At 43.8% G+C, this 23,444-nt stretch overlaps 2 protein-coding genes across 2 annotated transcripts in view; both read left to right on the top strand.

Moving 5' to 3' along the window:
* Positions 1 to 7,343: 7,343 nt before the first annotated feature.
* PRXL2C (peroxiredoxin like 2C) lies at positions 7,344 to 16,285 on the top strand. Its single transcript, XM_081930782.1, has 6 exons — positions 7,344 to 7,550; positions 8,407 to 8,475; positions 9,277 to 9,330; positions 11,144 to 11,249; positions 13,213 to 13,344; positions 15,769 to 16,285. The coding sequence occupies exons 1-6, from the start codon at positions 7,359 to 7,361 to the stop codon at positions 15,894 to 15,896; spliced, it is 681 nt and encodes a 226-aa protein (XP_081786908.1). The 5' UTR covers positions 7,344 to 7,358; the 3' UTR covers positions 15,897 to 16,285.
* A 3,933-nt stretch (positions 16,286 to 20,218) lies between these two features.
* The window catches only part of LOC309380655 (dual specificity protein phosphatase CDC14B-like), a 66,459-nt gene continuing 63,233 nt past the window's right edge, over positions 20,219 to 23,444 (top strand). The window contains exon 1 of the mRNA XM_081930852.1: positions 20,219 to 20,414. Within this exon, the coding sequence (XP_081786978.1) occupies positions 20,234 to 20,414 (181 nt within the window). The 5' untranslated portion in view covers positions 20,219 to 20,233. The remainder of the gene's footprint in view (positions 20,415 to 23,444) is intronic.

Here is a 23,444-nt window from a genome sequence, read left to right as displayed (position 1 = left end):
CCAGGCAGAAGACCAGCTGCTTAGAGAACCTTGGCAATGTTTTCCTCCTAGACAAGGGGCCCCTTGATTTATAGCAGAAAACAATTCTCAAAGTCGTAAAAAGGAAATTACAGACTGAGAGCGAGGACACTGATCCTACATGTTACAGAAGATAAAAAAAGGCTGAGAAAACACAATTAGGAATGGGCAAATAGTAAAATGATACCATGGGCCTCCCATTAAAATGAGCCAGATCTTCTTCCTAAGGTTGAAAGGCCAAGAGCAGTGAAAAAGGCAACTGGCTTGGCTGGAAGAATGAGAGCATTTTTGGGAAATCTTTTAAAGCTGTTTCTTTCTTAAACTGAGAGAGTTAAAGGGCAATAAATGCTGGGAAGAGCTAATGGGAGAAGCATCTAGCTGGCTGGGAAAGGAGGGGTGAAAGGAGGGGTGTAAACTGAAGAGGCTTCTTTTGAAGCTGTTTTTTTACTGAGTTCCTTTTTTACTTTACAAAGGCCTTTTCCTTCTAAAAAGCTATCTATGTTATGTATTAAATATATTGGCTTAAATGTAATTATGCAAAGGATTTAAGAAATGCTAGATTCTTAGAGTCATATTGCAATAGGAGACCAGAGGGGCAAATGAGCCCAGCCTCCTGCCAGACAGGAGACGCCATCGAGCACTCCTGATATATAGTTGTCAGGCCTTTTGTTTAGAAACCTTCAATGAAGGAGATCTTTCAATGTTGATGTGAACTCAAGATCCTTGACATCTGTTGAAGATAAAAATTTAAGATTAACCATTTGTTTTAGAAGGCAATAGGGCAAGGAGGGCAAGAGGTGAGCTGGTAATTAAGATTCCTTGTTGAGACACATGTAAGATATATTACTACTTATTTGTCATTTATAGATGTAACAATATATAGCTCTTTGTGTTCCATATAAGGACAGGAGGATATGGGTGTATCTATTGTGATTGGTTCTAGCAAACAACCAATTGGAATTTCAACCAGGCTGATTGGACAGAGGCAGCCACAGGAGGAGCAAAGGGGGCTGGATTAAGGGAATATAAGTGCTGGCCAGAATGGCAGGAGGCCAGGCCAGAGCTTGGTAACCATATACCACTGAGCCTCTCATTTATTTGTCTGACAAATAAATTATTATTTTAATTTCTCTATTGCTGCGTTGAATATTTCATTCCAGCTAAGCATTAACCACAAGCAGAAGGTGCTACAGTACCTCTGGTTACATACGCTTCAGGTTACATACGCTTCAGGTTACAGCCTCCGCTAACCCAGAAATAGTGCTCATAGGCGCCGACTCCATGGGGCCTGAGGGGGCCCGAGCCCCCTCAAAAATTCGTTTGGGGGGGCTCCGCCCCACCAATAATTTAAGAAAATTATTAGTTATATTATGCTTTGTAAAATCACAAAATTATGTTGGTATTTTTTATTTTCCTTGTTTGACGATAGTTACCTTTTAAAATACATTCAATAATGAGTTAAAACAAAGCCACTCCCGATCTAGAGAGGGGGTGGGGTTGCGGGCTCTCGACCCATCAACAATCTCGCGGGGCTGGCGTCATAAGCGGGGATTCCCCCTAGCTCATTAATATTCACCGCCCACGGCGGCAGCCAATCGGCTGCCGCAAAGGGCGGGCCCTCACAGGCTCACTTAAGGTCGGGGCAGCCCGGGGCTCGCCCCTTTCGTTCCCCCAGCAGCAGCGGTTTGGAGGTCTTGGGCCCCCCCAATATTTTTTATAAGTCGGTATGGGCCCCCCCCCCCAATATTTTTTATAAGTCGGCGCCCCTGATAGTGCTTCAGGTTAAGAACTTTGCTGAAAACAGAAATTGTGCTCCGGTGGTGCAGCAGCAGCAGGAGGCCCCATTAGCTAAAGTGGTGCTTCAGGTTAAGAACAGTTTCAGGCTAAGAACGGACCTCCGGAACGAATTAAGTACTTAACCTGAGGTACCACTGTAAAGGTGAACTTTCTCTGTAGCAGCCTTTAGATTGTGGAACTCTTAACATTTTCATTGTATAGCTGTTGTCATATACCAGAAATGCGCCTCTTTAGCCTAGCCAGTAACAGTTAAGGCACTTTGTTCTGCGGGATCCACCTGTTTGCTGAATTTATACTTTCCTGTTCTGGCTTAATCAGTTTACACACACACAGATATAAAATTGTAACTTGATTTCTTACCATAGTTTTATCAATCAAAGTACAAACCAGTGGAAATGTAATTACAATAACAAAGAAGAGATACATGGATGATATAAAAATGCGTACAGTAAACAAAAGTGATTCTGAGAATAACAAAAAAATCAAACGATACTGTTTACCTGAACAGAATACATAGCTACTGAAGTGACTCATAACATCTCTAAAAGTATGTATAATTTTGCATTTTCTGTATGTTGCTCTAATACATATTCCACTTTCCCACAAAGCAATTTTAAGGCTGCCTCCCTTCTCTTACTCTGGCAAGATCCATTAATTTTATATTTACAACTTCTAAGTTTTGAGCATCCACTGTATTATCCATTTCATAACTGTATATTATATCATTGCAACCTGCCCAGGGATCTTATGATGAAGTGCAGGTAGGAAATATTATAATGAAAAAATAAATAATCAGTTTGCTGCACACAAAAAACCTGTATGTGTAGGAAAAACTGTGAAAATTGTTCATAGTTCAACATGTCTTAAGCATGCACGCTCATCTATGTCACTGTATGCATGCGACAAAGTTGTGGGTTATGTGCATTCAGCAAACTAGATGGGCTAGATTAAGAGAAAAAAAAATTCCTTCCAGTAGCACCTTAAAGACCAACTAAGTCAGTTCTTGGTATGAGCTTTCGTGTGCATGCACACTTCTTCAGATACTTATGTGCATGCACACTTCTTCAGATTCTTATCTGAAGAAGTGTGCATGCACACGAAAGCTCATGCCAAGAACTGACTTAGTTGGTCTTTAAGGTGCTACTGGAAGGAATTTTTTTTTGTTTTGACTATGGCAGACCAACACGGCTACCTATCTGTAACTAGATTAAGAGAATTTCACTTGCATAGTACAATGGGGCTTGATGTACAATTGCAAAGATTTTTGACTCTCAATGGTTTTTTTTTAATAGCAAAAACACAAAAGACTCCACGTCCTCAAACTTATAGATGAAGTTGTTAGAATCCCCGATTCTTAGAAATTCACATGTAGATTTGTATCTGCAGCTCATCACCACACACACACATAAACAAAGAGTTTGTGTATATAGTTTGTGTATAGTGACCCTTACGTTTCCCTCCCCTTATGGTTTTGACTTTTAAAATGAGGCTGCATTTTAAATTGCATTTTAATCTGTATTTTAAATTGGTTTTTTTTTCTTTTTTTCTTATTAAGTTTTTACTGAAATTTTATTGATGTTAGCCACCCTGAGCCCGGCTCTGGCCGGAGAGGGCGGGGTATAAATAAAAGTTGTTGTTGTTGTTGTTGTTGTTATTTAGTCTGTGTATATAGTTTGTGAACTACACCTTCACATCTTATCATAGATCTCATATCTCATACGTTTTGGCCCAAAATGGACAGTTAATTTATGTTCTGACCATGACAAGAATCTTTATCAGTTCAAATACTCATTACCAGTTGAGAAGAAAGTTTCCTAGCTTCACACACGTTAAGATATCACAGAATAGTTAACGATACTTTAAACTAGAGGGGTTAGGAAATCATTCCAACACTGCGCAAGCCCCTTGTAAGAAGTGACTGAGCCTTGTTTGCTGATGTGTGTAGGTTTATTTCCTGAAACCAATTAGAAAGGCAAGATATAGTGGGATTTTGTGCATTCCAAGTGGATGCTTCAAATATGGATCATTTAAATGGATTTCCCTCTAAGCAAATAATCTTATCTCTAATGTAATTTGTTTGAGGCATCCGGATACCGCCAAACATTCATCCGAGTCAGCTGAGCTTAATTATTGTACCCTTTTGTTTTATTTAAGTTAATTTTATTCACATGGTTTGGAGTAGCGCTATTTTTAAAGCACAGTATTTCGCCTTCATTTGGCCGTAGTTGCTCTCTTTAGTGTTCACTGCAAACCTCAAAGAGTGCCTTTCATTGATAAAGTTTACCCTAAATTGCCCCATATCTTTTTGACATTATCATTTTGCAGCACCCTTTTAAACAAGAGTATTGGATAAGATCTCCAGAGGTCCAATCCAGGTCTTACTAAACAGATTCAGGAATGTGTATGCCGCACATAGCAAGCAGGACTCCAAGTCTCCTTGACGACAGGGGAGAAAAGCAGGATAATAAAATGCAGCAATTCCGGGGTGGGAATGCCCATTTCTAGATAATATTCTTCTGGTCATGGAGGTCATGTTTCAGAGTAACTCTTATCAGAGTTACCGTGGATCAGATTGCAGATTCAGCAAGGCCCAAAGAGAGAAATTTTGCTTCTGGGGTGAAGAAGGAAAAAAATGTTATTTCTCCCTCCCTAAAGAAACCGGATGGAATGAGCACTGAATCTTAATTCATCACGGGTAAGAGGATTTTTCTCTACACTATATTTGCGCTCATTCATCTCCACACTGGTGGCTGAGTGTGCAAGCGGGAGCATAGCAGGTGGGCAACCCAGGCAAGTCTCCCCTCGCCCCTAGTTGTTACCGTCACCTCACCACTGCCTTTTTAACTGGTTATACAAGTGTGTTTTAAGTGCATTATACCAATGTGACACTAGATGGCGATGGTGAGCTTATGGCAAATTCAATAAATTTTTCAAAACCTTTTTTTAAAAAATCATTTTCACAGCGTTCTTTGTATGTGTCTAGATTCCACCTGAGCTGTGAAAGGTGAGGAAGTGTGCCTGCCCTTATATAGACATTTAAAATTCCCTGGAGCTCAAGACCACCCCTCCATACATCATACATACATCACAGAAAAGGTGGTCTACAACAGAAATTTGAATGTTGTCATTTTTCCTGTCTGCCAGGTTGTCTGATAATGCCTTATCTGATTGCCTTTCCTGGTAGTCTGCCCATTCCTTTGAGATGGTGATTACCCAGTTCCTGTGACAATGGGAAGGGTCCCTCACCCCCTCCCTCCTAGCAGAGAAAACATTTGGTCAGTTTGGGAGTCAAAATGGTTTCAGGGCACTCTTCCTGTGCTGCTCCAGACATGTGGTCCACATATCTATGTACGTGCTTGGTTGGTACATTTTTAAAATTTTTTATTTTTATGCAGTTCTTCCTAATAGACCCAATATTGCAAATAATTTCCACTAATACTATACAATACATGTTTGTATTTAAATATATATATATTGTACAGTCATACCTCATGTTACGTTTGCTTCATGTTACATTTTTTCAGGTTGCGTCCCGCGGCGACCGGGATGCACTGGAAAGGGTTACTTCCAAGTTTCGCCGCTTGTGCATGTGCACAAGCGCCAAATCACGCCGCGCACCTGCGCAGATATGGCGCTTCATGTTGAGAACGGGCTTCTGGAACAGATCCCGTTCGCAACCAGAGGTACCAGTGTATTCTATTTAGACTTTCCCCATAAACACATATTTGTGTGTGTTTTTTAAATGTATTTTTATTAAATATTTCCTTGGTTTACAAAACTATGTGCAGTGTCTATCTCTTTTTCCCCCCTCCGAGTAATTTTTTTTACAGATCAGTTTCATTTGTTGAGACATTAAGAAGAAAAGGGGAAAAGAGGTGGGGGGGAAGGTGAGTGGGGGTAGTTGGAACATTTATGAACATTTATTATATATATATATATAAGACCTTAATTTTTTAGGGCTTTAAAGGTCAGCACCAACACTTTGAATTGTGCTTGGAAACGTACTGGGAGCCAATGAAGATCTTTCAGGACCGATGTTATATGGTCTCGGCGGCCGCTCCCAGTCACCAGTCTAGCTGCCGCATTCTGGATTAATTGCAGTTTCAGAGTCACCTTCAAAGGTAGCCCCACATAGAGCGCATTGCTCTCCCACGGCTTGCGGATAGCAGCCTGTTCTGGGGGCTGGGGTCGGGGGAAGCTCGGGCTTCCCCAGCCCCGCACCTGGAGGGGAAATAATTTTTTTCCTTTATTTCCCCCCAAAAAACTAGATGCGCCCTATGGGCTGGTGCGCCCCATGGGGCGAAAAATACGGTAGTTAGTACAGTGGCACCTCGGATTGAGTGCTTAATTCGTTCTGGAGGTCTGTTCTTAACCTGAGGTACCACTTTAGCTAATGGGGCCTCCCGCTGCTGCCACGCCGCCAGAGCATGATTTCTGTTCTCATCCTGAAGCAAAGTTCTTAACCCGAGGTACTATTTCTGGGTTAATGGAGTCTGGAACCTGAAGCGTATATAACCTGAGGTACCACTGTAATAATAATTTTTATTCTACCCTGCCCATCTGCCTGGGTTGCCCTAGCCACTCTGGGCAGCTTTCCAATGCATTATTTTGATATTTACATGTTTCTTGCAGCCGTTTTGCACTTTGACAGGTTATCCTCATGAAATGTATGTGGATCCTGAAAGGGAAATCTACAGGACGCTTGGGATGAAAAGGGGTGAAGCATCCGCTACAACAGGTAAGCTGTGGTACCAACTGTAAACGCAGAGGCCATGGCTCAAAAAGTAGTCACGAAAGGAACTATAGATAACCAGCAATTTCCCTCTCATACTCACAGATAAACATACAACTGGTTTATCACTTATGGCAATGAATAAGGATTATACCCATTATTAAATCAGGTCCCAGTCACCAGTCTAGCTGCCGCATTCTGGATTAGTTTTAGTTTCTGGGTCACCTTCAAAGGTAGCCCCACATAGAGCGCATTGCAATAGTCCAAGTGGGAGATAACTAGAGCATGCACCACTCTGGCGAGACAGTCTGCGGGCAGGTAGGGTCTCAGCCTGCGTACCAGATGGAGCTGGTAGACGGCTGCCCTGGGCACAGAATCGACCTGCGCCTCCATGGACAGCTGTGAGTCCAAAATGACTCCCAGGCTGCGCACCTGGTCCTTCAGGGGCACAGTTACCCTGTTCAGGACCAGGGAATCCTCCACACTTGCCCACCTCCTGTCCCCCCAAAACAGTACTACTGTCTTGTCAGGATTCAACCTCAATCCATTAGCTGCCATCCATCCTCCAACCACCTCCAGACACTCACACAGGACCTCCTAACATGACGGTCTAGCCATTTCTTGCGCCAGGAGAACTTCGCCAGCGCGCCTGTTTTGGCGCAGATGGGAACATGGCGAAGCGCCCCGACGGCTGCCCTCGCCTTCCCTTCCCTCCTCTGGGCGGAGTTCTCCAGCCCAAAACAAGGGAAGGAGTTCAGCCTCTCCGCCCCGGCCGGCCTCCCCCCTCCGCCTCCCTGCCCGGGGTCCCAGCATGGCGGGCCAGGGCGCCCCGGGGACCCCGGTGCCCGTCACGCGCCAAGTGGGCGCCCGGGTTCGCCCCCTCGCCGATGCGCCCGTGGAGCTGCGAGACGCCGCCCGGCGCCTGGTGGTGGACGCGGCCGGGAAAGCGGTTCCCTTCGGATCCCTGTACCGGGAGCGGAAGGCGATCGTGGTGTTTGTGCGGGTAAGCCGAGGTGGGAGATCCACCCGCCAAAAAAGTGATTCGTTTTTAAAGGGAACTTTAAAAAGCCTTGCGCTTTTTGGCAAGACTTTCGTTTCGTCTTGCAAACAGGAAATCGGAAGCTGCGATCGCGGTCCGGATTGCAGCCGAGGCCTTGGAGGAAACCGGGCCGTCCGATGCACATTCGTTTTAGACAATCTTCACCCCATTTACCTGGGACTTATCCTTGTTGAATTCAGTAGGGCTTCTTTTCCCTTCGTAGACACGTGGCAAGGATCGCGCTTCAATAGCGCTGCGCTCTTACCACTTCAGTGGAGTGGCTGATCACTAAAGAGGGGAAAAATCTTATCTTGATCACGCTTCCCGAGTTGCAGTGGATCCAATCGCAACACGTTTGTGCATGACTGAAACAATAATTCTAAAGAAGGGACTTTTAAACAGGGCTGTAGCCAAATTAAAGGAATTTTAATTCGCTCACCTGAGGTTTTCTGCCGTTCCACCTAGTAAATAAAGGACTTGCTGGTTTTGTTCTGGAAAAGAAAAGAAAAAATATAATGGGCAGTGTACAAAACTCCCAGAAAGCATGCAATTATCTTTTATCTCTTAGCCCTCCCCTCAAAAGAAGATTTTTCTTCCTTTTAGTTTTTTGATGCTCTGACCTTTGAGTGAACAGGTATGAAATCATGAAAAGCAGTGTGATGGATCCAGACCTCCCAGCTGCCAACTCTACTATAGATGGCTTTCTGATCTATGCTATTTAAGCCTCAGCGTACTTACCTATGCCTCCCCCACCCCCCAATTTTGAGACCTCAACACTTTTATTACAGTTGTTCTGACACTCCTCATCGTCTCTCTTCAGCATTTCTTGTGTTACGCCTGTAAGGAATATGTGGAGGATCTGGGCAAAATTCCCAAGACATTTTTACAAGTAAGTAAGGGTTTGGTTTTTTTAAGTATTATATTGTGAAGTCAATACAGTATTTACATATATCTTCAATTACTTTATAATGCATGCACTGATGAATTTGTTCTCCTTCATGCTTTCTGTCATTCTTTTTAAATATCCAGCTGAGCACTCTGGAAGCCCAAGAATCATCATCGCAAACATAGTTCCTTCTTGGTTTGCAAGAATATGTATGCACTAATTTGTTATATTAATAATAACAGAATAAAAAAGACAGACAGACAGACAGGTGAGGTTTCAGAGGAAACTCCAATGATAAATATGTAGACCACCATCAGCCCCCAACCTCTTCTGTAAAGAGGAAATTCCTAAAAAAGCTGAAAAGGCCTATGCTTCAGGAATCCTGCACAGGGCTTCACTGTACAGGATTACAGAGACATAGCTGTTCGGAATAAGGGAATTTCCCTTAAGAAAAGGGAAACGTTGACAGCTATGTACAGAGAAATAGTGCCAATCAGCACTAAAAAGGTTATGTTCAAATAACCAGTCTAGAAAACTAATCACTGCTGTAATTAATAACATTCCAGAATTGGCTGCAGAATCCAAAAACATTTCTGCCGTCCTATCTGATTCTTGCACCGTTGTCTCATCACTGTAAATTGCCATCGTATCATCTCATTTTGAGAGTCTCTGATGGCATAGCTGTTGTGAAGTCCACCTTAAGCGTTTATTATCTTGCCGCAATGATTGTGTTTTAAGTACTAGCTGCAGTTTAAAGATTAATATATACTTTTGTGTGTTTCTCCCGACACCTTCCCCATTTAGGATGCAAATGTCAGACTTGTGGTTATTGGACAATCATCGCACCATCACATTAAGGTAGGTCCGTGTAAGTCAGAGTTATTCTGCTGGCATATTCTGAACTCTGCTTATTTCGCCTCTGAGCAGGCACAGGGAAGCAAACTGGTAAATGGAGTTTTGTGCATTTCCCTCTCTCTTCACAACCAGTGTGAAGTAGGTGATGATGTAACTGGCATCATCTATACCTGGGAGCAGATCGAAATAAGGTCTGCATCAGAAGCCCTTCTCCAGGTGCCCACATCTTTGGAGGGTACCACAGAGAAGTGTTGTTTTTTTCAGGTGGCACCAAAGCCGTGGAATATTTTTTTACTGCTTTTGAAATATTACGTTGTTATTATTTTATTTTTTAAATTTTGTTATTGAAAACTGCCTTCAAGTATTGGGCAATGAAGTGGGATTTACAGTTTATAAATAATAGTGTCATCTTGTGCATCCTATCTACTAAGTCTTGGTGGCTTTACTCCCAAGTAACTATGTACAGTGGCACCTCAGGTTACATATGCTTCAGGTTACAGACTCCGCTAGCCCAGAAATAGTGCTTCAGGTTAAGAACTTTGCTTCAGGATGAGAACAGAAATCGTGTTCCGGCAGCAGGAGGCCCCATTAGCTAAAGTGGTGCTTCAGGTTAAGAACAGTTTCAGGTTAAGAATGGACCTCCGGAACCAATTAAGTTCTTAACCCGAGGTACCACTGTATAAGTTTGCACTTAAATAAATAAAAAGAAAAGTTATATGAGCCATGTTCACAACTGCATGATACATTTAAAAGCGCTGTATGTCACTTGGAACAGTCACAACTTCCTCCAAAGAATCATGGAAACTGTAGTTTGTTACAGGTGCTGGGAATAATAGTTTTTTTGGGTGTTCTAATAACCCCCAGTACCCTTAACAAACTACAGTTCCCAGGATCCTTTGGGAGGAAACCAAGACTGTTGGCACAAGTGTGCTTTAAATGTATAGCATGGATGCTATCACTTCTGTTTGTCTAATATATCATTACTACAATATATGTGAATAAGGACAATTGGTTTCCAGTGGACTTATTTTTAAGTGTCCTTGAGGGTATACACTGTAGAGTCCCACCAAAGAGGAACTTTTCCTTGAATACACACATCTAAGGCCATAGGGATAGCTGCATTTTAAGTGTGGAGCTTGAAGGTTTTCAAAATCAGAATTACTCTCTGTTCCTAAATACACTGACCTGGAAATGAGTCCCACTCATTTTAATGACAGTTATTTCCAATGCCTAGGCCTACATCCATACAACATAATCTTAAACATGTTGACGCAGGAGAAAGTCCCATTGAATGTAATGAGACTGGGACCCCCCCCCCATACATGTGCAGCCTTCGTTTTCCAAGTAAAGGTAATGGGACCCCTGACCATTAGGTCCAGTTGTGGCCGACTCTGGGGTTGCGGCGCTCATCTCGCTTTATTGGCCGAGGGAGCCGGCGTACAGCTTCCAGGTCATGTGGCCAGCAGGACTAAGTCGCTTCTGGCGTACCAGAGCAGCGCACGGAAATGCCGTTTACCTTCCCACCGGAGTGGTACCTATTTATCTACTTGCACTTTGACGTGCTTTCAAACTGCTAGGTTGGCAGGAGCAGGGACCGAGCAACATCACCCCGTTGCGGGGATTCGAACTGCTGACCTTCTGATCGGCAAGTCCTAGGCTCTGTGGTTTAACCCACAGCACCACCTGTGTCCCTCGTTTTCCAAGTAGTTAGTAATAATAATTTTTATTATTCTACCCCGCTCATCTGCCTGGGTTGCCCTAGCCACTCTGGGCAGCTTTCCAATGCATTTTTTTGATATTTACATGTTTCTTGCAGCCGTTTTGCACTTTGACAGGTTATCCTCATGAAATGTATGTGGATCCTGAAAGGGAAATCTACAGGACGCTTGGGATGAAAAGAGGTGAAGCATCCGCTCCAACAGGTAAGCTGTAAATGCAGAGGCCACAGCACAAAAAGTAGTCACGTAAGGAACTATAGATCACAAGCAATTTCCCTCTCATACTCACTGAAAAACACACAACTGGTTTATCACTTATGGCAATGAATAACTAAGGATTATACCCAATGTTAGATCCTAGTCCCCAGTCTAGCTGCCACATTCTGGATTAGTTGTAGTTTCTGGGTCACCTTCAAAGGTAGCCCCACGTAGAGCGCATTGCAGTAGTCCAAGTGGGAGATAACTAGAGCATGCACCACTCTGGTGAGACAGTCCACAGGCAGGTAGGAACATACCAGGTGGAGCTGGTAGACAGTTGCCATGGACACAGCACTGACCTGCGCCTCCATGGACAGCCATGAGTCCAAAATGACTCCCAGGCTGCGCACCTGGTCCTTCAGGGGCACAGCTACCCAATTCAGGACCAGGGAGTCCTCCACACCAGCCCACCCCCTGTCCCCCCAAAACAGTACTTCTGTCATGTCAGGATTCAACCGCAATCCATTAGCCGCCATCCATCCTTCAACTGCCTCCATATGACACCATATCTAAAGCACATGACTTCGCCCCAAAAATCCTGGGAACTGTAGTTTGTGGCTCCATGGTAAGTAAACTACACCTCCCGGGTCTCTGTTAAAGTAGTATAAATGTGCTTTAAATATATGGTGTGGATTTGGGGCCAACCCAGCCATGAGGGGCTGAGGCAGTTTGCCTGACCGACACCCCCACCAACCCCCCCCCCCGCCTCCCCTGGAGCAGCAGCACTGGTTTCTCATGAGAGCTCACTGCAATCTCGCAAAATCTTACTGAAATCTCACAAGAGATTTCAGTGACAAATTGTGGATTTTGCCAGAACCTGCTATCGCTGCCATCTCATGGGTGCTGCTGCTCCACCCAGGTAAGGGGGAAAGCGTAAAAGCAGTGTGATCCTCTGTTGATGGATTATTATATATCAACATGTGTGTAGAGGGCGTGTGTGTTTTAAGCTTGGACTTAAATGACAACTGAATGGAAAAAATACAGTCTTAAATATATGCAGAATGACCCTTCATAGCTGCAATGCTTTGTGATAACCTTGCATCTGGATTTGCTCCCCTGTGATTGATTGGGACTGTAGGGTTTACAGAGAAACAATTTACTTAATACTTTTTCTGCGTTAGATTCCTATTCTCGCATAAGTCGCCCTACTTGAAAACTGAACAAGAGAGGAAGGCTGCAATCCTAAACAATTAGGAAGTAAAAAATATATGAAAATAACAAGAAGAGATGTGGAAAACAACAAGAAAGGATTGGATAGAATTGTGAACATTATTTGGACAGAATTGTGGACATTAAAGCAGCAGCAACAAGATGATTGGATCCCTTTCGGAACTTGAAATATGGGTACCCCCCCAAAAAATTGGCTCTGTAATTTGGAATTAATGTGATTTGATTGGTCTGTTAATAATTTTTTTTTAAGGAAGTAAGTCCCATTGGGACTTCAGAGTAAACACAAACACGGGTTTGCATTGTTAGGCTTGGCTGGGAAGGTAGCTGGCCTTAGAAGGAAAAACCCATTGTTGTTGTTGTTGTTGGTTTATGAGTAGAGAAATTTCTGCTTTTCCTCCTCAGTCCAATCACTTCTGTTTTCTTATTGGATAGTCAAATGGCTTGCTCTCTCCTAAGCACATTTAGAGAACAACAACTACCAGACTTTTAGAAGACATCTGAAGGCAGCCCTATTTAGGGAAGCTTTTAATGTTTGGTGGATTACTGTATTTTAATATTTTGTTGGAAGCCGCCCAGAATGGGCGGGGTATAAATAATAAATTATTATTATTATTAATTCCAACTGACTGACTTGCACAAAACCATGCATAGATGTAGCCAGGTATGCTTGCAAGATCTGCAGAGCAAACTTAATTTCTCATGCAAGGTACACTTTCTCTTCTATATCATACCATTTCAGTGCAAAGTCCTCATGTAAAATCCAACCTGCTATCAGGAAGCCTCAAGAGCATGTGGAGAGCAATGACGAGCCCTGCATTTGATTTTCAAGGAGATCCAGCTCAGCAGGGGGGCACTTTGATTTTAGGTCCAGGTAAGGCGGTTTGTTAAAATTAACCTTTGCCTCGGTTATGCTTACGTGATGCATTTGTTCCCCTGGATATACTGGTGAAAAGTGGCCAAGCCCTTGTCTCCCTTTCTTCATACCATTGAGATTTCACACATGCACACACTTAAGGAACTTAGCAGATAAGCATGCTACCACCGGATAGCATGGATTTAATGGGTGGAGGGAGAGCAGCCAATCTGTGCCCTTCCCAGTTCACAACTATCAATGACATTAATGGGTCTTCTTTCTGACTTGGCCCTGGTGCTATGTGGTTACAATGGTACCTCGCGTTAAGTACTTAATTTGTTCCGGAGGTCCGTTCTTTTTTTTTAATAAATATTTATTAAAGTTTCAAAAATTATATAAAAACAAAACAAAACAACAATACAAACAAACACAAACAAAAAACAAGTATAATTTCATTCTCTTATTTTCTTATACCTTACTTCCCCGACTTCCTCATACCTCCCCTTTCTGTATTCCACTTTCTAATTATTAATTCAGCAAATCCTCTCCCTTATTTTTCATTTAGTTTTTAACCTTTCTTTTATATTTACTTAAATCATTACAGCTGGGAACCACATAATTTCTAAACCAACGTCATTCTAACATTCATTAATTTTGCAATGTTTCCTAAGATAGTCCTTAAATTTCTTCCAATCTTCTTCCACTGTCTCTCTTCCCTGGTCTCGGATTCTGCCATTCTTCCAAGGTGGGTAGATCTTGTGTCTTCCAATACTTTGCAATTCTTGCTGCTGTTGTAGCATACATAGAGAAAATTCTATCCTTCTTTGGCACCAATTGGCCGACCATACCCAAGAGAAAGGCCTCTGGTTTCTTCAGGAAGGTATATTTAAATACCTTTTTCATTTCATTATATATCATTTCCCAGAAAGCCTTAATCTTTGGGCATGTCCACCAAAGGTGAAAGAATGTACCTCCGGAAGTCCGTTCTTAACCTGAAGCACCACTTTAGCTAATGGGGCCTCCTGCTGCTGCCGCGCCGCCAAAGCACAATTTCTGTTCTCATCCTGAAGCAAAGTTCTTAACCTGAAGCACTATTTCTGGGTTAGCGGAGTCTGTAACCAGAAGCGTCTGTAACCTGAGGTACCACTGTATTTTGTTGTGTGACCTCTCCTTCCCTTAATGTGCTATGCTCAAGAAATGATGCTAGATAGTTGGAAGTCCAAACTCCCTCAGTGCAGGAATATACAGCTGTCTCTTGCATGGATCAAACCTGCAAGCTTGGCATTAATCCGGACTACTCTTGAACCAACCGAGCTCTCCAAATGGGGGAGATTTGAACTTGCGGCAGTGGGAGCAAACCTCCTGTTTTGTGGTACAGGGAGTTGTGCTGGGGACATGCCTACATTGCTGCAAGTTCATCGTTGTGAGTGGGTTGCATGTGGGTGTCATCAACAGCACAGTCCCTGACTGGTGGGCTTTGGTGGAGTTTTCTGTGGTTATTGGGGGACGCGCGTGTTTTGTGCTGTTTGGAAATTTTCTGGTTTCTCCCCTCTGCTCCTAGTTTGAGCACATACAGTGGTACCTCAGGTTACAGACACTTCAGGTTACAGATGCTTCAGGTTACAGACTCCGCTAACCCAGAAATAGTACCTCGGGTTAAGAACTTTGCTTCAGGATGAGAACAGAAATCGTGCTCTGGCGGTGCAGTGGCAGCGGGAGGCCCCATTAGCAAAAGTGGTGCTTCAGGTTAAGAACAGTTTCAGGTTAAGAACAAACCTCCAGAACAAGTAAAGTTCTTAACCCGAGGTACCACTGTATATGACGGTCATTGTGCTGATGTAGCAACACTTAATCTCAATTTCTCTTCCCCTGCAACATAATCGGAGTACAGTAATCAGTAAATGGGGTATTTTGTTATCTGGAAAGTATTCCCCCCCCAAAAAAAATATCCATAACTGATATAGAATATGCAGGACCGTCTTTAGCAGATGGGGTGCTGGGGTGCAAATATCCACTCAGCGCCCCCAAATTACCACAGATCGTGGGGGGGGGCGAAGCTGCACACTGCCAGCCATGGGGGGGGTGTTGCGCAACTCTTCCCCATGCCGCTACAGGAGAGCAATCCCCGCAGAGGCTTGGGAGGCAAGCTGCACGTCCGCCCGCCAACTGCGCTCCGTCAAACATATGGCTGGGAAAGGGGAGGCCCCCAGCAAAGCTGTGCAGCTCCCCCACTTGCTGGGGCGCTCCTGAGATGCCGGCGCCCTGGGGCAACGAACCACTAAGCCGTATGGGAAAGACGGCTCTGAGAATACGAACAACCAGCTCCCGTATCCGACAACCAAGGCACCAGACCGCATTGGCTGAAAAGATAGGTGATTGTGAATATTGGTAGCAATATTTTGTAGATAGGCAGTAACAGGCTTGGTTTTTTTAACCCCCCAGGGAATGAAATCCACCATGTGCACCTCGACCAGAACAGGTTGGACCATGTTCCCATTAACACTGTTTTGCAACTTGCTGGAGTTCAAGCAGTAAACTTCACCAACAGATCTCCAATTATTGATGTGTGACTTCGTCAAAAGAAGAAAAAATCCATGGGGCGAGTTAAACGATACATGTCAACAGTGTGTTCAGCAAATAATTTTGGGTGAGGTTGCTATAACATTGGAAGATTCCTGGCTACTGAATAGTTCGGTTTCCGGTGGGTAAAAATGGACGTCACACTTTATTGTTTCATTGAACACAAAGTTAAGTTGTGATGTGTTTAAGAACAAAAAAAGTAATGTTCAAACTTGCATAAAAATATACTTGGCATACAGTGTATAGGTTTTATTCCATCACAGCCTTTATTATTATTAGTGAGTTCTGTCTTCTGAACCCCCCGTCTCACAATGACTTAATAAACAGACATGTTTTTCTACAGATTAAATAAAAATGTAAATTTCTACTGTCTGTAAAACAGCTTCTTCGATGAGTCAAAACAAAATGGTTATGATTTGGACCCAGTGGTGGAGACTGTGCAGTCCTCTTCAAGAATATTGACATGGACTCAGTGGGTAGTAGACAACTAAGTTTTATTCAGAGTGAATTCTAAGAAATGAATTAATTTGCCTGCTCTGAATAAAACTTAATTGAATGCCACCTGATAGGCTGCGAGGAACTGAAACGTGCAAAGAAAAGTAATTTTGTGTCCTGTCCCCCAGAACTACGTAGGGAATTACTTCCAGACCTTGAGTTAAAACTTTCTGCATTGGGGGGGGGGAGATAGGAAAACCTGTAACATCAAACATTGTACTCCATGTAAGCATTTAGGGCTATGAACTTTCATACCTTTTGCCCAATTTGGTCCCCAGAGGGTTCAATACAAAATAATGTGTGGATTTACCATAGAAAATACAAGGAAGGATAGCACAAAATATGCATGCCATGTGTGGAATAAATCTTGTTATTCAGTTTTTATTTGAGAGGGGTGCTCGTTGAGACCTGAGGCCTGATTTTGCACTACATATTAAAAAGCATTTCTCCTTCTATTTACATTGCTATCAGTCACGTGCAGCAATAAGGCAGTGTGCCCTCTCTCACTACTTTACATGAAGTGAAAATGGAGCACCCATATAGCAATACAGTAAAGTGAATGTAGAAAAGGATAATAATAATAATAATAATAATAATAATAATAATAATAATATGATTTAAAATTTATATGCCACCCATCTGACTGGGTTCCCCCAGCCACACTGGGTGGCTTCCAACAAATTAAAATACAATACACACAGGGGTCAGCAAACGTTTTCAGTAGGGGGCCGGACCACTGTCCCTCAGACCTTGTGGGGGGGCGGACTATATTTCGGAGGAAAAATTAACGAATTCCTATGCCCCACAACTAACCCAGAAATGCATTTTAAATAAAAGGACACATTCTACTCATGTAAAAACACGCTGATTCCCGGACCGTCCACGGGCCGGATTGAGAAGGCGATTGGGCTTCACCCGGCCCCTGGGCCTTAGGTTGCCTACCCATGCAATACAACATCAAACATTAAAAACTTCCCTGAACTTCTTCTAAAAGTCAGATAGTGGTCTATCTGGATAATTAACCCACCCAGCCCTGGCACCATCTCATAGATCCAGCCTAACAGGAATGGATCTACTGGAGCAAAATGTCTGCAGACATATATTTCTGATCCAGAAATAGGCCATCAAAAGCCCCTGATAGGTCCAGGATAATTTCCAGGGTTATGTTTCCTCCCGGAGCAGGTCATCTAACAGTGCAACCAAGTTGTAGATGCCAGGTGAGAGAGAATGTGTGTGTGTTAGAGAGAAACACACAAATGCCACCATGAATGTACTGTGTGTGCACATGTACACACATCTCTTGATGCGTATCACAAACACCACATTCATTGCTGCAGATTTTTAAAAAACGTAAACAATAGGGTTAAATGTCCGACATTTCTCTGCAAACTCAAATGTTTGCAGATATGCGCAGGATATGGCACAGTGGTAGAGTACATGTTTGTATGATGAAGCCCCCATGTTCAACCCATGTTCTATCCATGCATCAAGTAGGGCTGGAAAGAAAGACTCCTATCCGAACAGAGACCTGCTGCTGGTCACTGTCAACGCAGAAGAGCTACAGGTATATGGACCAACAGCCTCACTTGGTCTAAGGCTGCTTCCTCTGTTCCAAAGGTTCTGCTTTGTTACGTCCATTGCAGCAAAATCCACAGGGTAATCTGGCACAGATAACAGCGCCTAAAGCAACCTAAATGGTATAATGCTTTCTTCCTGGCTAAGCTAGGGTGATTGTGGAATCACCAGATGCAGCTGTTGTGGATGGGCACAAAAACACACCGCTTGAATTTTGCATAGAAATTCCAGAGAATTAGTGACTCCACATAAAGACTAGTTAGCCCCACTTTTTATGCCTTCATTGCTTTCTATGTACCCATGAGGGCCTTTTTATGCATCTGATGAAGTTTTCTCTGTTCCTTAAGATGCCACAAGACTGCTTTTCATTTTTATTTTTGCTGCAACAAGCATAGTTATCATCGCAGCATTTATGCTTAAATTTTTAAACTCTGATGCTTGAAAATGAGATGAAAACATAGCATTTTAATATCCAGCAGATGGCAGACATATCCTAAAAGGAAGCAGAGAGAGTAAGCATTATGTTGATGTGCTTATGAATAGGAGTCTGCGAAGAAGAGTTTGGATTTGATATCCCGCTTTATCACTACCCTAAGGAGACTCAAAGCGGTTAACATTCCCCTTTCCCTTCCTCCCCCACAACAAACACTCTGTGAGGTGAGTGGGGCTGAGAGACTTCAGAGAAGTGTGACTGGTCCAAGGTCACCCAGCAGCTGCATGTGGAGGAGCGGAGATGCGAACCCCGTTCCCCAGATTACAACTCTATTGCTCTTAACCACTACACCACACTTCAGACTGATGCCTTGTTTGTGACATGAACTCCATGGAAATTATGAGGCATGCTTCCAGGCATCTGAGGGCAACAGCACACTCCTCACACTCCTCACGTGTTAATTCCTGCATTGCATAGAATTCCTGCAATCCAGGGGGTTGGACTGGATGACCCTGGGAGGGGGAGAACCCTTCCAACTCTACAATTATATATGATTTTTTTGGGCCGCCAGGACGCCAGCAAATAGCTTTCTATACCATGGGTAGGCAAACTAAGGCCCAGGGGCTGGATCCGGCCCAATTGCCTTCTAAATCTGGCTGGCGGATGGTCCGGGAATCAGCTTGTTTTTATATTAGAATGTGTCCTTTTATTTAAAACGCATCTCTGGGTTATTTGTGGGGCATAGGAATTCGTTCTTTTTTCAAAATACAGTCCTGCCCCCCATAAGGTCTGAGGGACAGTGGACCGGCCCCCTGCTAAAAAAGGGGGAAACGATTTATAATGAATTGAAAAAAAATGTTGAAATATACTTTTATAAAGAAACTGGAGGCCTTTCTTCTTGGAATAACAGGTTTGGAATTGCCCAAGAAAGATGTTAAATTATTTTTGTATGCCACAACTGCTGCTCGTATTCTGTTAGCTAAAAAGTGGAAAACCCAAGAATTACCAAAGATAGAAGAATGGCAGATAAAGATGATGGATTTTTCGGAGCTAGCCGATCTAACCGGAAGAGTCTGCAACCAGAAGGAGGAGTATCAGGAAGAGTGGATTAAATTTAATGATTACTTAGTTAAATATGTTAAGTTAAATTAATTGAAAAGAGCTTGCAGATACTTAATTGGCTTAGGGTTTTATTTATGTTAAATGATGAATTAATATGTTTAATTTCATAATGTGAAGATCTAAGGATGTTAGTGTTCAAGTTAAATTTTATAGGAACTGTGATTTGGAAAACTGTTAAAAGGATATGCAATGAAATTCAACCAAGGGGAAGCGAGGAAGTCACTTAATAATGTTAATAAGTGTGCTTTTCAATAAGGCTATGATTTATGTTGGTTTGTCTTATGTGTTTGTTTATAATGTTGTGAAAACCAATGAATTTTTTTTGAAAAAAATGAAAGTTTGCTGACCCCTACGAATGCGTGGACAGAAAGAGAGGAATGTCGAGGCCTTTGTCGCCTTGACCCCCCACCAGACGCAGGTGCTCAGGCGTCTCTCACTATGACATCACCGGGGCCGAGCCTGGGGGATTATGGCGTCACGCCTCCCGGCCCAATGAGCGCCGGGCGGGCGGAGAGAGCGCCCGAATGAGGCGGGAGCGGCCCGCGGCCGGTTGGGAGCCGAGCGGGGCGGCGCTTGTGGCCGCCGCGTCCCGCCGCCCGCCGCCTCCTGCTCCCGCTGGGCTGCGTGAGCCCCGCGAGGGGGGTAAGCGGCGGGGATGAGCGCCGGTGCGCTGCCGCCGCCTCCTCCGCCGCTGCCGCCGCCATGAAGCGGAAGACCTCGGCGGCGGGCGGGCGGCGGAACTCGGCCCCGGCCAGCCTGCCCGACACGCCGCCGCCGCCGGCCGTCAAGAAGACGCGCAGCTCGGCCACGCTGCCCGCCGTCCTGGAGGCGGACGAGCCGGCGCCGCGGCCCCTCCGGAGAGAGCTCTACCTGCAGATCACAGGTGAGGGGGCGCGGATCGGGGAAGGGGCGCCTGTTTTCCCGGTTGCACCGGCGGGGAACTCGCCGATCCGCCTCCCTGGCTTGGAAATCCGCCTCCCGAGTTACTTCGCGGCGCGGATTTCTCCGCCAGCTGCCCTTTGCGTCCGCGCGGGGTAAACAATGCCCGGGCTTCCTTCGCGCTTCCAAACGTTACGCGCTACACGCGATCCCTTGGGATTGAAAATCGGATGCACGAGGAAGCTCCCGATCCCCTCTCAATAATCGCGGTGTTGTTATTGTTATTGTTTTTTTGCCTCCCAATGCAAACAGGTCAGACGTTCCCCTCCTCCACCCCCACCCCCTGGTGTTATCCTGATTTCTTTTTTTCCAAAAAAAATTGATTGGTTTTCACAACATTATAAACAAACACACAAGACAAACAAACATAAATCATAACCTTATTGAAAATTACACTTGTTAACATTGTTAAGTGACTTCCTCGCTTCCCCTTGGGTGAATTTCATTGCATGTCCTTTTGACGGTTTTCCAAATCACAGTTCTTAAAAAAATATAACTTAAACGTTAACATCCTTAGATCTTCACATTATGAAATTAAACATATTAATTCATCACTTAACATAAATAAAATCCTAAGCCAATTAAGTATCTGCAAGCTGTTTTCGGTTGATTTAACTTAACATATTTAACTAAGTAATCATTAAATTTAATCCACTCTTCCTGAAGGAGGAGGAGTATCAGGAAGAGTGGGTGTTCTCCTGATTTCGGATCAAACCTTAGAATTCTGTGCATTGCCTTTTGTATAGAGATAGGGGAGTCGGGATAAATGTATTTTCCTCTCCTGCAGCTAGTTATGAGCTCTTGGGAGAAATTGCTGCCTCCCCAGAGCCGGTGTGCCTTTGTGGGATAAACAAGACTTCTTTATTGTTGCCTGTTCGAGGGGTGCTTGTTTTCTTCTCCACCTTTTATACAGGAAGCTTAACATGACTCAAAACTGTCCTGATGATACAAATCCTGGGCAAAAGGACCTCCAGGTTCCTTTGACACTAACTCCCTACTTTATAGAATTGTAGAGTTGGAAGAGACCTCTGGAGTCTTCTAGTCCACCCCCTGCAGTGCAGGAATCTCAGCTAAAGCATCCATGACAGCTGGCCTCATTTAGTCGGAATCTCTTTTCTTATAATTTGCAGCCATTGGTTCGAGTCCTACCCTCCAGAGCAGGATAAAACAAGCTTGCTCCATCTTCCATGTGGCAGCCCTTTAGATATCTGAATATGGCTATTATATCTCCTCTCAGTCTCCTCTTTTCCAGGCTTACCATAGCCAACTCCTTCAACCATTCCTCATAAGGCTTGCTTTCCAGACCCTTGTTCACCTTGGTCATCATTACGGTGGGAAGCACTCTTCCGAGTAATGCAGTACAGTGGTACCTCAGGTTAAGTACTTATTTCGTTCCAGAGGTCTGTTCTTAACCTGAAACTGTTATTAATCTGAAGCACCACTTTAGCTAATGGGGCCTCCCGCTGCTGCCGTGCCGCTGGAGCACGATTTCTGTTCTCATCCTGAAGCAAAGTTCTTAACCTAAGGTACTATTTCTGGGTTAGCAGAGTCTGTAACCTGAAGTGTATGTAACCCGAGGTACCACTGTAGTTCTAAGCTTCTCCGTACAGTATATTTTAAAAAAGGTAAAGGTAAAGGACCCCTGACAGTTAAGTCCAGTCGCGGTGTTGCGGTGCTCATCTCGCTTTACAGGCTGAGGTAGCTGACGTTTGTCCGCAGACATTTTTTCGGGTCATGTGGCCAGCATGACTAAGGTGCTTCTGGCGCAATGGAGCATGGAAATGTCGATTACCTTCCCGCCGGAGCGGTAACTATTTACCTACTTGCACTTTTTGGCGTGCTTTCGAACTGCTAGGTTGGCAGGAGCTGTGACTGAGCAACAGGAGCTCACCCTGTTGTGGGGATTCGAACCACCAACCTTCTGATCGGCAAGCCCAAGAGGCTCAGTGGTTTACACCACAGCACCACCCACGTCCCTCCAATAGCATATTACTACCGGTATTTATTTATTCATTATTGCATGTAAAGCTCATCTGTCCTCCAAGAAGCTCAAAGTGACACACACAGTCCTCTCTTCTCCCTATTTCATCTACTCAACAACCCTGTCAGGTAGGTTAGGCTGAAACAATTGACTAGCCCAACATCACCCAGGGAGTTTCATGGCTGAGCAGAGAGATGCAAACCCAGGGACAGTATCCAGCTAAACAGTTCTGCTAGCACAAAGACTTTTGAGTGACCCCTAAGTTTGGTGGGTTGAAGGTGGGGGCAGTGGGCACCCAGAACAGATTTAGGGGTTGCATGAAGAGAGGAAAGGGTCAGGAATTTGCATTGCATAGCTAAATGTCCCTGCACTACTTGTTGGTTGGGGCAGTATCCAGGGAAACATTTCCACTTGTAGGTACAAAGATAGATAGATAATGGCCGTAGCAACATAAAACAAGCAATATATACAATTTAAAAAAACAACAATGGATAAAAAGGACCATGAAATGACCAAGACCATTGTTCAGATAGTGGCCCTTAATCTCATTGCACCCTCGATAAACCTAGCAACCTTTGCTGTTGTCTGATCAGTGATGCGATAGCCTGTGTAGTGTCATATTGCAATATATAATATACATGTAGGTACGTATATTATAGATATATTGCAATATGGCACTATACAGGCTATCGCATCAGTGTGAACATTCTAAAGCAATGCTAGGTTGCAATTCCTCTTTTCTAGTTAAGAGATGCCTTAACCTCATGGATCACAACATGATTCTCCATCTGCAGGTTTTAGATTTCAACATTTTACTGCGTGAATATATGTTTGCACATAAAATTATACCTACAGTATGATAATATAATACATCTGTAGAATGCTCTCCCTTATGTTCTTTCAGAAGCCAGGTAAACAAACACCGTTTTGCCGGGCTTTTAGAGGCTGATACAGTAGATTGGAAGTCCCCTTTTCATAACGCTGTAAATTATG

Source organism: Podarcis melisellensis, assembly GCF_964234715.1.
Source record: "Podarcis melisellensis genome assembly, chromosome: 11".
NCBI lineage: Eukaryota > Metazoa > Chordata > Lepidosauria > Squamata > Lacertidae > Podarcis > Podarcis melisellensis.
Note: the sequence above shows the minus strand (reverse complement) of the source record. Positions and strands in the feature narration are given on the sequence as shown.

Excerpts from the sequence above, each read along its gene's own strand:
- PRXL2C (XM_081930782.1), top strand. The coding sequence starts at position 7,359 with ATGGCGGGCCAGGGCGCCCCGGGGACCCCGGTGCCCGTCACGCGCCAA. Across the intron at positions 9,331-11,143 it reads CATCGCACCATCACATTAAG|CCGTTTTGCACTTTGACAGG; the intron begins GTAGGTCCGTGT and ends TGTTTCTTGCAG. Across the intron at positions 13,345-15,768 it reads CACTTTGATTTTAGGTCCAG|GGAATGAAATCCACCATGTG; the intron begins GTAAGGCGGTTT and ends TTAACCCCCCAG.